The sequence below is a fragment of the Xenopus tropicalis genome, chromosome 1, assembly GCF_000004195.4.
Source record: "Xenopus tropicalis strain Nigerian chromosome 1, UCB_Xtro_10.0, whole genome shotgun sequence".
Taxonomy (NCBI): Eukaryota; Metazoa; Chordata; class Amphibia; order Anura; family Pipidae; genus Xenopus; species Xenopus tropicalis.
In genome coordinates this window covers 206,468,373-206,485,238 of record NC_030677.2, presented here as the reverse complement: position 1 = coordinate 206,485,238, position 16,866 = coordinate 206,468,373, and the positions used below count along the sequence as shown (strand labels likewise).

Sequence of the window (16,866 nt, the reverse complement as noted above, 5' to 3'; positions counted from 1 at the left end):
CAGCTCCAACCCGGCCCAAGGAAAGTCTCCCATAGGGCTCAATGGCACTCTGCAGCTCCAACCCGGCCAAGGAAAGTCTCCCATAGGGCTCAATGGCACTCTGCAGCTCCAACCCGGCCCAAGGAAAGTCCTCCCCATAGGGCTCAATGGCACTCTGCAGCTCCAACCCGGCCCAAGGAAAGTCTCCCATAGGGCTCAATGGCACTCTGCAGCTCCAACCCGACCCAAGGAAAGTCTCCCATAGGGCTCAATGGCACTCTGCAGCTCCAACCTGGCCCAAGGAAAGTCTCCCATAGGGCTCCAATGGCACTCTGCAGCTCCAACCTGGCCCAAGGAAAGTCCTCCCATAGGGCTCAATGGCACTCAGCAGCTCCAACCCGGCCCAAGGAAAGGTCTCCCATAGGGCTCAATGGCACTCTTGCAGCTCCAACCCGGCCCCAAGGAAAAGTCTCCCATAGGCTCAATGGCAACTCTGCAGCTCCAACCCGGCCCAAGGAAAGTCTCCCATAGGGCTTCAATGGCACTCTGCAAGCTCCAACCCGGCCCAAGGAAAGTCCTCCCATAGGGCTCAATGGCACTCTGCAGCTCCAACGCGGCCCAAAGGAAAGTCCTCCCATAGGGCTCAAATGGCACTCTGCAGCTCCAACCCGGCCAAGGAAAAGCCTCCCATAGGGCTCAATGGCACTCTGCAGCTCCAAGCCTGGCCCCAAGGAAAGTCTCCCATAGGGCTCAATGGCACTCTGCAGCTCCAACCCGGCCCAAGGAAAGCCTCCCATAGGGCTCAATGGCACTCTGCAGCTCCAACCTGGCCCAAGGAAAGCCTCCCATAGGGCTCAATGGCACTCTGCAGCTCCAACCTGGCCCAAGGAAAGTCTCCCATAGGGCTCAATGGCACTCTGCAGCTCCAACCCGGCCCAAGGAAAGCTCCCATAGGGCTCAATGGCACTCTGCAGCTCCAACCTGGCCCAAGGAAAGTCTCCCATAGGGCTCAATGGCACTCTGCAGCTCCAACCTGGCCCAAGGAAAGCCTCCCATAGGGCTCAATGGCACTCTGCAGCTCCAACCTGGCCCAAGGAAAGCCTCCCATAGGGCTCAATGGCACTCTGCAGCTCCAACCTGGCCCAAGGAAAGTCTCCCATAGGGCTCAATGGCACTCTGCAGCTCCAACCTGGCCCAAGGAAAGTCCTCCCATAGGGCTCAATGGCACTCTGCAGCTCCAACCCGGCCCAAGGAAAGTCTCCCATAGGGCTCAATGGCACTCTGCAGCTCCAACCTGGGCCCAAGGAAAGCCTCCCATAGGGCTCAATGGCACTCTGCAGCTCCAACCTGGCCCAAGGAAAGTCTCCCATAGGCTCAATGGCACTCTGCAGCTCCAACCTGGCCCAAGGAAAGTCTCCCATAGGGCTCAATGGCACTCTGCAGCTCCAACCCGGCCCAAGGAAAGTCTCCCATAGAGCTCAATGGCACTCTGCAGCTCCAACCCGGCCCAAGGAAAGTCTCCCATAGGGCTCAATGGCACTCTGCAGCTCCAACCCGGCCCAACTTTGTAGTCGTACTAATTCATACATTAATAAATGTGCCCTTATATCTTGGTAAAGTCTCGGCGACTTTACTTTGCGACTTTTAGCACTAAAAATTTGATTTGACTTTATAAACCAAAATCAATGGTTATTAAATGGGCCCCTTATTGTGGGGGCTGAAAGTCCCTTGTGCCATTGCCATATGGATCCACCCTAAGGGGGTGATTAGGGTGCTTAAGGCGACTGCTCGGGGTAGGGTGTAGTTGAATGGTTTCAGGGTGTCACTAGACAGCCGATGGATCTCCCCAAACAGCTCATCTAGGGACCTAACGGCTTTTTTTGGGAAGATCCCTAACACCTAAAATTAGGGGAAACCAAGGGGAAGAGGCCTCAGTGAACCAAGAGAGGCTAAAGTTGCACCAAAAGGGCACACATTGAGTTAATTACAGTTATTGCTGCCAGTGGTGCCCATGTAGCGTGTGTCTGGCAACTCAACAGTTAAAAGTTGCTGAGGAATAAAACTGGCAGAGAATATGGCATTGACCAATGAGATGAGAGGAACCGGGGCCTCATTTATAATAAAATGTTTTGTTATGTAACAGACAGACAAGGTTATAGTAATTATACATAAAAATGGTACATCCGCCGTGGCCAATCAGCATCCCCCAGGCTGCTCCTGTGCTGTAACTCCCAGCATCCCACCTATACCCTAGAACAGAGCAGATTAAACCACATTATGTCATCAACATGGACTCCTACGCCCAGTAGGAAGTATGTCAGCAAGGTCCGTATTGCTAGATTGTTCTGACAGATGAAAGTAGCTGGCAGATACTGGGAGTTGTAGCTTAGCAACATCTGGAGAGCAGTGCTGTATGTACAGGGTCATTTCATGGGGAAGAGAACTACAGTATTAGTGGTGCAACAGTGACCTCTCTGGCCATGGAGTGTTATTGCACAAGAAGGTTATAACAGAGAGACTGATGGCTGGGCCAGTCCCATTGCCTTTTATAGGGTGGAAAAGGGTTAAAAGCAGAAAATGCCCCTTTAACTTCCCCTTGCATAAATAAAGCCAGCCAAGAAGAATAAAAATAATAAATTATTCACTGGGCCCCCTAAATAGCAAAATCAATTGAATACAATGTTCTGTATGAATAAAGGATAGACTGGTGAGTTTGCTGTTATGGGAGAGGGGCCCCTGGCAATGTAGAATATTGGGGTCCCTCATCTGAATTGGGAAAAAAACCAACAATTATGGATGTTGAATCTGTGGCCAATAACAGCAGGAGGGTTAAAGGTTGGAATCCTTGATTTATGCACTAAAACCCCCTACCTTTGTCTTGGTTTTACCCACCCAGGGGCCCCTGTTAGGACTGAAGCAGGGGCCAAGGGCTTGTTTCAAAGTTCTAATCTTAATGCCATAGGGCTGCTGTACATGTGGTCTTGTAAAGCAGCCCTACTAGATAAAATGTTGCTGGGGGCATAAGTTAAACTTTATATATACAACAATATATATATCTGGGGCCCCTGCTCCTAGTTGTAACCAATTCCCCCCCCCCACTCACCATTTCTCCTCCCCAGTTCCCTGTTGGCTGTGGGATGTGCTGCCCCCTAGTGGTACCCTACAGGGAAGCAAGGCACACTGCCCGGGCGTCACTGGATAGTGTTTATTATAGACTTTTGTATCCACAGAAATGCGAAAGAAACTACCAGAACATAATGATAAATGACCTTTTTCGACCAGAGATTATATTTATAATTACACATAATATTAAACTGTAAAATACGCCCCCTGGGGGGTGGGGCTACAGTTTCATCCATACAGCAGGCAGAGTCAATGAACAGAAGGCGCAAGAGTCAATCAGTGTCCAGTCCCAAACAAAACCCATCCTTGGGCCGAACCTCCCTATTCACAGCATTGAACACAGAGTCGGGCTCGGTCCCCTAAGCAGCGGCAGGAGAAACAAATCAGATTTGAAGCTGAGGCTCTGCCCCTTTCCTTGTTGGGCAGGTCTGTCCGTGGTTACTCAAATCCTCCCATTGGCTGCTTGAATCTACGGTACAAAGTTGTCCGCATTATCCGTCGGGCTTGTTATCCCAAAGGCTCAGTCTTTATACAGAGTTATTGGTCATGTGACTTTACAGAAGACTTGGGGGTCACCGGGGCTCCGCTGCGGAACAGAAAGAAAAGTCGTTACTTTGTGCCATTCATTAAGAAGCTTGCTCGTTAGTATATCCCAGTCTTAATGATCATTGTTAATTAGTACCCATGTCCTGCCCCAAAGGCAATGACGTGTGTCACATGGGCTTATTTACTAATACAGGGGCTAAATTGCACTAGTGCAGTTACCCGTAGCAACCAATGAACAATAAGATTTGATCAGTGTATAAGGAAGGAGAGAATAAAAGCAAAGATCTGATTGGCTAGGCATTTTATCATGTGTGGCTCTGTGCTCCATTATTTACCTTCTCCCCAATTAGTTACCCGCCAACCTAAGGTGGGACAACCAAAGTCGGAATCTTACTGGCCCCTGTCGGGCAGGTTTAATTTTCCCACTGGGGCAAGGACCAAATTGATGTGTTTACACATTCCTCTCCCGGCGGCCATAACAATTGGACCAATCAGATACCATCCAGCTCAAGTTGGGCATATCGGGGAGAGGTCCAGTCGACTTCGCCAATCGAGCTTATCGTTATGGCCAGCTTAAAGATATATGTCCAGGCAGTTGGGCAGTATGGCCAAAACTGGGAAACTTGCCGACTTCCCCCCCAACTATGGGCATTATGGTCTCTTCCGGGGTTGGCCAGTATAACACAAGTTCCTAGAGCTCTCAGTATCATGGGGCCCCTTGGCCAAAACTGGGAGAACTTGATGACTCCCCCCCCCAACTATGGGCATTATGGTCTCTTCCAGGGTTGGCCAGTATAACACAAGTTCCTAGAGCTCTCAGTATCATGGGGCCCCTTGGCCAAAACTGGGAGAACTTGATGACTCCCCCCCCCCAACTATGGGCATTATGGTCTCTTCCGGGGTTGGCCAGTAAAACACAAGTTCCTAGAGCTCTCAGTATCATGGGGCCCCTTGGCCAAAACTGGGAGAACTTGATGACTCCCCCCCCCCCAACTATGGGCATTATGGTCTCTTCCAGGGTTGGCCAGTATAACACAAGTTCCTAGAGCTCTCAGTATCACGGGGCCCCTTGGCCAAAACTGGGAGAAATTGATGACTCCCCCCTGTCAACTGTGGGCATTATGGTCTCTTCCGGGGTTGGCCAGTATAACACAAGTTCCTAGAGCTCTCAGTATCACGGGGCCCCTTGGCCAAAACTGGGAGAAATTGATGACTCCCCCCTGTCAACTATGGGCATTATGGTCTCTTCCGGGGTTGGCCAGTATAACACAAGTTCCTAGAGCTCTCAGTATCATGGGGCCCCTTGGCCAAAACTGGGAGAACTTGATGACTCCCCCCGCCAACTATGGGCATTATGGTCTCTTCCAGGGTTGGCCAGTATAACACATGTTCCTAGAGCTCTCAGTATCATGGGGCCCCTTGGCCAAAACTGGGAGAACTTGATGACTTCCCCCCCCCCAACTATGGGCATTATGGTCTCTTGGCCAGTATAACACAAGTTCATAAAGCTCTCAGTATCATGGGGCCCCTTGGCCAAAACTGGGAGAACTTGATGACTCCCCCCCCAACTATAGGCATTATGGTCTCTTCCGGGGTTGGCCAGTATAAACACATGTGCCTAGAGCTCTCAGTATCATGGGGCCCCTTGGCCAAAACTGGGAGAAATTGATGACTCCCCCCCCCAACTATAGGCATTATGGTCTCTTCCGGGGTTGGCCAGTATAACACATGTGCCTAGAGCTCTCAGTATCACGGGGCCCCTTGGCCAAAACTGGGAGAAATTGATGACTCCCCCCTGTCAACTATGGGCATTATGGTCTCTTCCGGGGTTGGCCAGTATAACACAAGTTCCTAGAGCTCTCAGTATCATGGGGCCCCTTGGCCAAAACTGGGAGAACTTGATGACTCCCCCCCCAACTATAGGCATTATGGTCTCTTCCGGGGTTGGCCAGTATAACACATGTTCCTAGAGCTCTCAGTATCATGGGGCCCCTTGGCCAAAACTGGGAGAACTTGATGACTCCCCCCGCCAACTATGGGCATTATGGTCTCTTCCAGGGTTGGCCAGTATAACACATGTTCCTAGAGCTCTCAGTATCATGGGGCCCCTTGGCCAAAACTGGGAGAACTTGATGACTTCCCCCCCCCCCCAACTATGGGCATTATGGTCTCTTGGCCAGTATAACACAAGTTCATAAAGCTCTCAGTATCATGGGGCCCCTTGGCCAAAACTGGGAGAACTTGATGACTCCCCCCCAACTATAGGCATTATGGTCTCTTCCGGGGTTGGCCAGTATAACACATGTGCCTAGAGCTCTCAGTATCATGGGGCCCCTTGGCCAAAACTGGGAGAAATTGATGACTCCCCCCCCCAACTATAGGCATTATGGTCTCTTCCGGGGTTGGCCAGTATAACACATGTGCCTAGAGCTCTCAGTATCACGGGGCCCCTTGGCCAAAACTGGGAGAAATTGATGACTCCCCCCTGTCAACTATGGGCATTATGGTCTCTTCCGGGGTTGGCCAGTATAACACAAGTTCCTAGAGCTCTCAGTATCATGGGGCCCCTTGGCCAAAACTGGGAGAACTTGATGACTCCCCCCCCAACTATAGGCATTATGGTCTCTTCCGGGGTTGGCCAGTATAACACATGTTCCTAGAGCTCTCAGTATCATGGGGCCCCTTGGCCAAAACTGGGAGAACTTGATGACTCCCCCCCGCCAACTATGGGCATTATGGTCTCTTCCAGGGTTGGCCAGTATAACACATGTGCCTAGAGCTCTCAGTATCACGGGGCCCCTTGGCCAAAACTGGGAGAAATTGATGACTCCCCCCTGTCAACTATGGGCATTATGGTCTCTTCCGGGGTTGGCCAATATAACACAAGTTCCTAGAGCTCTCAGTATCATGGGGCCTCTTGGCCAAAACTGGGAGAACTTGATGACTCCCCCCCGCCAACTATGGGCATTATGGTCTCTTCCAGGGTTGGCTAGTATAACACATGTTCCTAGAGCTCTCAGTATCATGGGGCCCCTTGGCCAAAACTGGGAGAACTTGATGACTTCCCCCCGCCAACTATGGGCATTATGGTCTCTTCCGGGGTTGGCCAGTATAACACAAGTTCCTAGAGCCCTCAGTATCATGGGGCCCCTTGGCCAAAACTGGGAGAACTTGATGACTCCCCCCCGCCAACTATGGGCATTATGGTCTCTTCCAGGGTTGGCCAGTATAACACATGTGCCTAGAGCTCTCAGTATCATGGGGCCCCTTGGCCAAAACTGGGAGAACTTGATGACTCCCCCCCCCCAACTATAGGCATTATGGTCTCTTCCGGGGTTGGCCAGTATAACACAAGTTCCTAGAGCTCTCAGTATCATGGGCCCCTTGGGTATAAAAGTACTCAAGGCATGTTATGTTGTATGCAGCACTAGGGATGTTGTTGAACTGTAACTCCCAGAATCTCACAGCTGCCGGCTGGACTGAACAAAGGCAAAGCCGTATGTCTGATAACAAAGGATCTGAGCCCCCGGAGCTAAAGGCGCCTCCCAATCACACGGATAAAGAATACGAGAAGGTTACGGCCCTGAGCGGCTCCCTTCCCATGCTGATGGGGGGCTGACAGCTCATTCCCCTCATTCAAATCAAACGCCACTTCTCGGGGCCCCCCGGCTTGTTAACTCTCAGTTGCCTGGCTGGCATTCAGTGCATATGGTTCTTAGCTTAAAGGCTGAATGTCCACTGTGCAGAACCAGTGAGTTTTCTCATCCAGCTGTCAGAGGATCCTGGGAGTTGTAGTTCAGTAGCAGCTGCTGTTTTGTAGTTTATTTTATAAAACATTAATTGCAATCATCCAATCACTGAGGGATGTGGCCCCTATGGAGGGTCAGGGGGGTAATGGGCACTGGCTGGAGCCCGGCAAGGGGTGCATATGGGGCCCAATCAGCTCTAAAGTTGCCACTTACCCTTGATTCTATATGTGTATGTCATATGGTATAAGTCAGTAAATGCAATGCAGCAAACGCTATATACTATAAATACTATACATAAGATATGGGTGCCAGATGCAGTTTGTTAGTCATGGTAATCAATATGGCAGCTCCCACTCATAAAGAATAATGTATATTATTATTTTTAGTCTGTGCATCTGTCCATGTATCCCCCGTGCATATCACTCATATCCCCTATGTGTCCCTATACAGGAGACTGACACTGAGCACTCAGTAAGGATCCTCCGCTCCCCAAATTCTCACCCTGACTGACCCTCTAGTTGGGTTTCAGGTGTAACTAGGAGAGGAAATGGCCGTTCTCCCCACTTATTACCTTTATTTGCCTTAAGCTGAGCCCCCCTGCCACTGTTTTAAAGTCCCCAAGGGGGGCAGCCCCACAGTTTGGGGAGAACTGTTGGTATTGAGAGGGGAGCACATACCTTGGCCTTGGCGGTGCTACTGATCTAAGTGCCTCCTACACATTAGGTCTTCAGCCATTGGTAGTCTGTACCCCCTTTTTGATAGTGGAACCCCAGCAGCCAATCAGATTCCAGGCCTGGCCTGACCTTAACGTTCACCCTAACTGACCTTTAGGTTAAGCCCCACCTTCCTCTGGTCTGAGCCCCCCTAGGGGTTTTAATATTTTATTTATATTTATTTATATTTTACTCTCATAGCCAGGAGTGTGATCTTACCTTTTAGCTCTTACTGAGATGAGTCCCGAGTTTTTCTTTTCTTATCAAATTGGCTGCATAGGGGATCTGCAAAACAGATTCAACATGATCATTGTAGCACTTCAGTCCTTTAGCACTTTCATTTGGGGCATAAACCATCAATAATATATAAGGTATGTACAGTAAATATAATTGTTTAGAAACAATTGTTTTATTTATTCATTCAGCTGCAGTTGCCAGAGTGACCAGCAGATGGAGCTGTTGTACTTTCCTTTTCTATGATACTAAGCTGTTTCTGACAAACTGTTTATTGCCTTTTGTTAAGTGTTAATATATATATGTGCGTGTGTTATTGTTACATATTGTTACTAATAAACCAAACTTACAAATACAGACAAATGAATGAAGGGACTCTGTCCCTAAGAGCTTACAATCTACCAAAGGTGCCGGTATAAGCAAATGGAGTCGGTAATGCGGGCAGTTTACTGCAAGGTTTATCTATAAATAATGTAATAAAGCCCATTGAATCCATTGCCTCAGAATAGACTAAATAAATGTGCATTGATTTTTACATTGAAATATTAATGTGTGTGCGCCATAAGCTGCTCTTTCCTGTAATGTATGTAATACAATATAATATATATATATAACTTACTATTTGCAATTGCTGCACCATTTCTTCCCTGTACGCCAGCTCCCTCTTCATCTGATCGTGGAAATTATCTGGAAACAAATGAGACAAATTGAGTGAAATTGCACCTTGTAAACATATTATTATGTATTTGTACACAATCCACCAATCAGGACGTTCTCCTGCTCTGCAAGGTGCCCCGCCCCTAAGAAGTGGGGGTTAAAAGTTCCCTGCAGAGGCAGTTAGAGAGCGTCACTAAAGAGGCTGAGGGTGCTACTGAAGAGCTTACAGTCTAGGCCCAGCGCTAAAGCCTAAAGAGTAAATGCTTGCACCAGGTGAGCTTGCAGTCTAATGTCTGATATAATAAGCTCTGAGCTAATGGAGGTGATGCTAAAAGAGTTTACAATCCTAAAAGCCTGAAGTTAAACAACCCCCCCCCCCAGACTGGCATGACTTCTGGCAAATGGGCTCCCACATCATGGCCACCCCCCCAAACAATAAGCCACGCCTTCCCCCATTTTAAATCAGCCAAAGGCTCAGATATGGAACCCAATGTCCCCTCTGTAAAGAGCCGTCTGTGCGCAATATTCTCTCTTTAATCCATACGTTGTCTCCAGGCCGCTCTCGGCATCACGAATGAACTCATATCCGTAATAAGAAAATTACATACAGAAATATTTCTGGCATTTCCCCAGTCTTACAGACGCACCCCCCCCCATAAAACTAGTGAATTAACCTACATCATCCAATAAGCTTTGATGGCCTAGTGCAATCAGAATAAAGAAGTTGCCTTTCTGTCAGTCTTTGGGTGGACTTCCCCTTTAAATGGATCGGCCAGGCACCTATTACTGTCTATACATTCCTGGTTTCAGCGCTATAGGGATTTGCACGCAGCCTTAGGGGCAGTTTTTCAACAGCAAAGGGCATCCTAGGGTAAAGGCATCTGTATACGGAGGATAAATGACCAATAAATAAATTATATGTCTAGATTGTATCATATAGATTGTAAGCTCTACAGGGCAGGGACCTCCATCCTCTTGTGTCTTTGACTCTTAACTTATTGCAACTGTATCTTGTATTTATTTGTATTTATTGTTATACTTTGTATTCAGGGTCGGACTGGGGGGTGCAGGGCACACCGGGCTACCGCCCCAGGGCCCCTACACCCCCCAAGGTGCCTCCTCCAGCAGGGGCCCCCGCCGCGCACCCCTAACCCCCCCATTCCGGCAGGGGCCCCTGTCCGATGTCCTCCTCTGAACATGTGTATGTGAAACGCGTCAGGGAAGGACATCGGAGGCCAGAGGAAGCAGCAACAGGGTCGGGTCTGGGCCACTGGGGCCGACTGGGTATTTTCCCGGTGTCCTGGCGGCCCAGTCCGACCCTGTTTGTATCTATCTATTATTATCTTAATAACCCCCTGTTTGTATTAATGTATTCTACTGTACAGCGCTGGGTACATAAGTAGCACTTTATAAATAAATAAAGATATACATACATACATACATACATATGTGCCAAGACTCACTTTAACCAATTTCTGGTATTACTGGGGACACTGGAAATACCCCACCAGCCCGGGGTAAGTACAGGCAAGTACCATGGTGCACTGTATGGGCTTATCCGCTATGGAGTACTTGATTCCAGTCTTGCTTAGAGAAGACCAGGTTTTTTTTCTGAGGGGTTGAGTAGCTACTCTGAAAGTCATTTGTTGCTAAGGAACTTGAGGGTGGGAAACAATAGGGGTATAATCAGTAGGGCCAAACTATCCCTTTTTGGATGGTCACTGGGGCCAAAAGCTTTGGGGCAGTTGAAGCTCCATTTGAAGGTCCAGTCTCACCTTCTTGAAGGTCTGACCTATGGTTGGCTTTCCTTAGGGCAAAGTTTGAGATATTTACCTCAAATTTCACCCTGACTGACCTTCAAGCTGGGCTTTCTGGTGTATCTAGGAGAGAAAATGGACCTACCCCCCCAATTATCATGTTAATCTGAGCCCCTTGCGTCTAAAGTTTGGGAACCACTAGTGGAGTTTTCTCCATTATACTTGGCGTTGCTCCTGATCTAAGGGTCTCCTACACATTGGGTCTTCAGACAATTGGGGTTCCATTCCCATCTTTGATAGTGACCCCCCCACTCCAGCTATTAAAAAGGGCCCAGATATAGAGAAACCATGATTATTACAGTCCTTCCCCTGCCTCAAAGTTCACCCTAACTGACCTTCAATCTAAGCCCCGCCTTCCCCTGAGGTTCGATCCCCCCTACGAGTGCCATTGCAATATAGTTTTTTTTTTTATATTTTCCCCCATAGCCATAATGATATGAAGACTGAGAAATTAAATGGTTCTTACTGAACACAGGGAAAGATGGCGTGCCTTTCAAAACCTGGAATTCTTGCTCCAGCCTTCTCCTCAGGTCGATCTGCTCAAACAGGACTTTCTGAAGTTCCTCTGAAAATAGATGAAAATATATATAATATATATAATTGTATAAATACATATATTAATATTTAAATATAAAAACACTAACAAGAAAGGCTTTTAAACCACTGAAAAGCAAAAAGGAAGTCATGTGATCAGCAGGAAAGCAGGAAGTAAGTCAAGCAGACAAACAGCTTCCTTTCCTGCTGTATTATTCAGCATTATATCTGTATAATAAGTGCCAGAAGGGCTCCATGTTAAAGGTGCCACACGTGCGGCTGTTAAATGCGGTCGTTTATTATCAGAAGACAAAATATTTTGCCGGCTTTAAACTGTTCCGTGTGAAGGGGGGGGGTGGGGGTAGATCCGATGCAGAAATCCATGAATATAAATCAATGCAATATATTATTTTAAAGTATTATATTACCGTGTCAGGTATTGATTGATATGCATGCATTAATCTCAATTATACCCACCCCGGGTCCATATATTATTCATATGGCGCTTGTCAAGCGTAAAATATGGTTCAAAAGCCAGATATCCACCTAACATGGCCGCTAACCCTTTCCTGCTGGTAGGGCTGCTTGGCTTGATGGAGGCTTGCCTGGGGCAATGAAGGGGTTAATAAAGAGGCCCGATGGACTCTGGCACTTGGAATTATGGGGGGGGGGGATAAGCAGTTTCATAAAGGGAAATTATTGAGACATGTGGCCCCTTAGCTGAGGGCTGTCAGGGGGTGCTGGGAGTTGTTGGTTCTGATATAAGGTTGCTATGCTGTTGCTATGCTGCCCTACGAAACTCGGTATCCTGCAGCCACATTCCCATCCCGCCAATGGCCCCATTAGTTGTTGGGGGCCTATGGAAGCAAACTTAGACAGCCTATTGGCCTGTTTATGGATCACCCCTGACAGACCTGTCTGACTAACATCTGTCCAAAAATCGGGCAGATGTCAATCAAACGGGCTTGAAAATCCTGAGAAAGTCTCTAGGGCAATGAATGAGTTAATAAAGAGGTCTAATGGACTCTGGCACTTGGAATAATAGGGGGGGGGGGATAAGCAGTTTCATAGAGGGAAATTGTTGAGACCCCAACATGTGGCCCCTCAGCTGGAGGCTGTCAGGGGGTGCTGGGAGTTGTTGGTTCTGATATAAGGTTGCTATGCTGTTGCTATGCTGCCCAAGAAACTCGCTATCCTGCAGCCACATTATCATCCCCCATTAGTTGTTGGGGGCCTATGGAAGCAAACCTAGACAGCTTATTGGCCTGTTTATGGGGCACGCCTGACAGACCTGTCTGACTAAAATATGTCCAAAAATTGGGCAGATGTCAATCAAACGGGCTTGAAAATCCCATTGTATGAGGAGAGCATTGGTACATTGATCCGGCCCCTCATAGGCCCCAGTGCATGATCCAATGCCCATAGCAACCAATCGGATCACTGAGCAGAGTCTTCTCTGTTCTCTAATGTAATTTTCTGAGCAAAACATCACAAGAATTCTCTGCTCACTAATCTAATTTTCTGCCGACTGTGGTTGGTTGGCCGAATTGAACATAGTGGGGCTTATTTACAAAAAACAGTCACCCGTAACAACCAATCATATTGCTTAATTTTTGCGACGACTGCCAACCGCAGAGCAGGTTGTTTCAAATGCATTTTAATAGCAGTGTAAAAAATGGCTAATATCTTGAAAACCAGGAAAATAATTTATGTCAGTTGCAAAGGTGCTAAGGGCTTTTTACCCACAATGGGCATTTCCACCCCCCCCAGAATTCCATTGGTGTCCCTTTATATCTTTGGGTGTCAGTGAAGTCCAACTCCCAGCGCCTGTCAGGTTTAAAGGCAAAGTACAACAATGGGCATCAAAGACTTGATGGGGGCCCAATGCAGCTGGAAACATTTAAAGGCAAAGTAAAGTTACCTTTTCCCATGCTTCCAACATCCTTCTTCAGGGAGTGGGCTGTGCTGCTGTCCTGATTGGCTGCTCCTATGGGGGGAAAAAAACCGCCATAAATGTCACAATAAAGGCCCATTTGGTGCAGAACTTTACTACCGGCCCCAGGGCCTTGGGGGATTAACCCATTATCTCCTGGGTGGGTTTTGCGGGTTTTACTGGCGTCTCGAATAGACGAACAAAAACCCAACATCTGTTTGTGCGCCGAGCGGAGGGGGGGGGGGAGCGTTGCAATTTTATTGCGCGGCTCTCAGGGCCACGTTTCAACAAGTTATTAAAATGAAAATCGCAGCGAATCAGCAAACGCAAATTTGTGTGTCGCACGCTGGGAATATGATACAGAAGTTAATTACAAGCTTTATGGGCCAGATATTCCTTCCTCTCCCTCATCCCTTTGTATCTCCCTGCCTTTAACCCTTACCTAGCTTTCCAACTGTGCTGCAAAACTAACTCTGCCCAGAGCATTCCTTCTCTGTATATTTGTATTTATACATATGGGTAGGAGGTGCCATAGTGTTTCCCTTAGACAGTACAGTATGGGGGTACAGCTTATTGTGTGCCCAGAACATTCCTTCTCTGTATATTTGTATTTATACATATGGGTAGGAGGTGCCATAGTGTTTCCCTTAGACAGTACAGTATGGGGGTACAGCTTATTGTGTGCCCAGAACATTCCTTCTCTGTATATTTGTATTTATACATATGGGTAGGAGGTGCAATAGTGTTTCCCTTAGACAGTACAGTATGGGGGTACAGCTTATTGTGTGCCCAGAACATTCCTTCTCTGTATATTTGTATTTATACATATGGGTAGGAGGTGCCATAGTGTTTCCATTAGACAGTACAGTATGGGGGTACAGATTATTGTGTGCCCAGAACATTCCTTCTCTGTATATTTGTATTTATACATATGGGTAGGAGGTGCCTTAGTGCTTCCCTTAGACAGTACAGTATGGGGGTACAGATTATTGTGTGCCCAGAACATTCCTTCTCTGTATATTTGTATTTATACATATGGGTAGGAGGTGCCATAGTGTTTCCCCTAGCCAGTACAGTATGGGGGTACAGCTTATTGTGTGCCCAGAACATTCCTTCTCTGTATATTTGTATTTATACATATGGGTAGGAGGTGCCATAGTGTTTCCCTTAGACAGTACAGTATGGGGGTACAGCTTATTGTGTGCCCAGAACATTCCTTCTCTGTATATTTGTATTTATACATATGGGTAGGGGGTGCCATAGTGTTTCCCTTAGACAGTACAGTATGGGGGTACAGCTTATTGTGTGCCCAGAACATTCCTTCTCTGTATATTTGTATTTATACATATGGGTAGGAGGTGCTATAGTGTTTCCCTTAGACAGTACAGTATGGGGGTACAGCTTATTGTGTGCCCAGAACATTCCTTCTCTGTATATTTGTATTTATACATATGGGAGGGAGGTGCCATAGTGTTTCCCTTAGACAGTACAGTATGGGGGTACAGCTTATTGTGTGCCCAGAACATTCCTTCTCTGTATATTTGTATTTATACATATGGGTAGGAGGTGCCATAGTGCTTCCCTTAGAGAGTACAGTAGGGGGTATTGTATTTACAGACTGTTCCTTCGTAGATGACTTTAATGCTACAGATATGTGGGAGCTGCTGTAACTGGTGATTGAGGGCTAATTCTGGAGCAAATCGCCACATGTGACATTGAAGCTGAAAGTCAATGACAGACCCCTCGTGACTCTCTCCCACGTATTTTTGCTGCCCCCCCCTACAATCTGACAAAATCCCCCCCCCCTTCCCCTGGGTTAATGGAATGTTCAGAGGACTTAAGGGTAATAACGTTTGGCAGTTCAGCTTAGTGTCCCTGTTTAACGGGGGCCTTTATGAAGATTGCCCAGGAGGGAGGAATATATTGGCGTCTAATGATGAAATGAGGTGCCCCCTTAGCCCTGTGGGTGCTGACCCACCTACCTGCCTGCCCCCCACCTCGTCTGAGCCCCTCCAGGAAAGCTCTGACTGCTGCTTATTATAGAAGCCCCTGCTCAATCCGCTATTCAGGATGTGAGCGCTCCTAGGGGGCCGGGCTGTCCTTAATCATGGAGGAACCCAGGGAAGAGCGTCCCCATTGGCTCTGCTGATGTTAGTGACTGCCTTAGAGAGACAGTCGCCGTTAAGCTGATGGCGGAAGACCTGATATATTAATGTGCAATGTAAAGTCTTTACTTTCCCTTTAACTGTAACTGCCACTTGGAAACCTCATGGGCAGTCAACCCTGCTAGCAACCCCCGTAAGGACTGGCACCCCTTGTTTAACTAAAGGTCCCCATACACGGGCAGATTGTAGCCGATTCGGCAGCTTATCTGCCCCTGTAGGGGCAGAAACGAGGGGCCTGGCCGACCAATATCTGGCCTGAAATTGGCCAGATCTTGATTGGCCAGGTTAGAAAATTCAGTCGGATCGGGGACCGCATCGGCCCCAACACCTCTACTGACTAATGGGTCTGACCAATGAGAACAGACAAGGCCAACTAAAGAAGTCCATGTTTCATGTATGTTTAGCATGTTGATATCACTGATATTTGTATGTGCGTTTATTAGAAAGATAAAAGGGTCATTTACTAAGTGTAGGGCAGGGTGCAAAGTGCAAAGCAGAGCTCTAAGGTGCCACAGACACTCACTATTTATTGGGCTGGGGGGGCTGTTTGTGCCTCTGGGTACTGGGAATGCCAGGGGGGCTGTAAGGTGCCACAGACACTCACTATTTATTGGGCTGGGGGGGCTGTTTGTGCCTCTGGGTACTGGGAATGCCAGGGGGGCTGTAAGGTGCCACAGACACTCACTATTTATTGGGCTGGGGGGGCTGTTTGTGCCTCTGGGTACTGGGAATGCCAGGGGGGCTGTAAGGTGCCACAGACACTCACTATTTATTGGGCTGGGGGGGCTGTTTTGTGCCTCTGGGTACTGGGAATGCCAGGGGGGCTGTAAGGTGCCACAGACAGTCACTATTTATTGGGCTGGGGGGGCTGTTTGTGCCTCTGGGTACTGGGAATGCCAGGGGGGCTATAAGGTGCCACAGATAGTCACTATTTATTGGGCTGGGGGGGCTGTTTGTGCCTCTGGGTACTGGGAATGCCAGGGGGGCTGTAAGGTGCCACAGACAGTCACTATTTATTGGGCTGGGGGGGCTGTTTGTGCTCTGGGTACTGGGAATGCCAGGGGGGCTGTAAGGTGCCACAGACAGTCACTATTTATTGGGCTGGGAGGGGGGGCTGTTTGTGCCTCTGGGTACTGGGAATGCCAGGGGGGCTGTAAGGTGCCACAGACACTCACTATTTATTGGGCTGGGGGGGGCTGTTTGTGCCTCTGGGTACTGGGAATGCCAGGGGGGCTGTAAGGTGCCACAGACAGTCACTATTTATTGGGCTGGGGGGGCTGTTTGTGCCTCTGGGTACTGGGAATGCCAGGGGGGCTGTAAGGTGCCACAGACAGTCACTATTTATTGGGCTGGGGGGGCTGTTTGTGCCTCTGGGTACTGGGAATGCCAGGGGGGCTGTAAGGTGCCACAGACAGT

General features: G+C 48.3%; 1 protein-coding gene across 2 annotated transcripts in view; it reads right to left on the bottom strand.

Moving 5' to 3' along the window:
* Window positions 1–3,170: 3,170 nt before the first annotated feature.
* skor2 (SKI family transcriptional corepressor 2) overlaps window positions 3,171–16,866 on the bottom strand; it is a 41,612-nt gene continuing 27,916 nt past the window's right edge. For both annotated transcript variants that reach the window (XM_031894931.1, XM_031894930.1), the window contains exons 5-9: window positions 13,274–13,339; window positions 11,285–11,383; window positions 8,964–9,031; window positions 8,330–8,395; window positions 3,171–3,688 (exon numbers count right to left, since the gene is read on the bottom strand). In XM_031894931.1, the coding sequence (XP_031750791.1) occupies window positions 8,333–8,395; window positions 8,964–9,031; window positions 11,285–11,383; window positions 13,274–13,339 (296 nt within the window). In that variant the 3' untranslated portion in view covers window positions 3,171–3,688; window positions 8,330–8,332. The remainder of the gene's footprint in view (window positions 3,689–8,329; window positions 8,396–8,963; window positions 9,032–11,284; window positions 11,384–13,273; window positions 13,340–16,866) is intronic.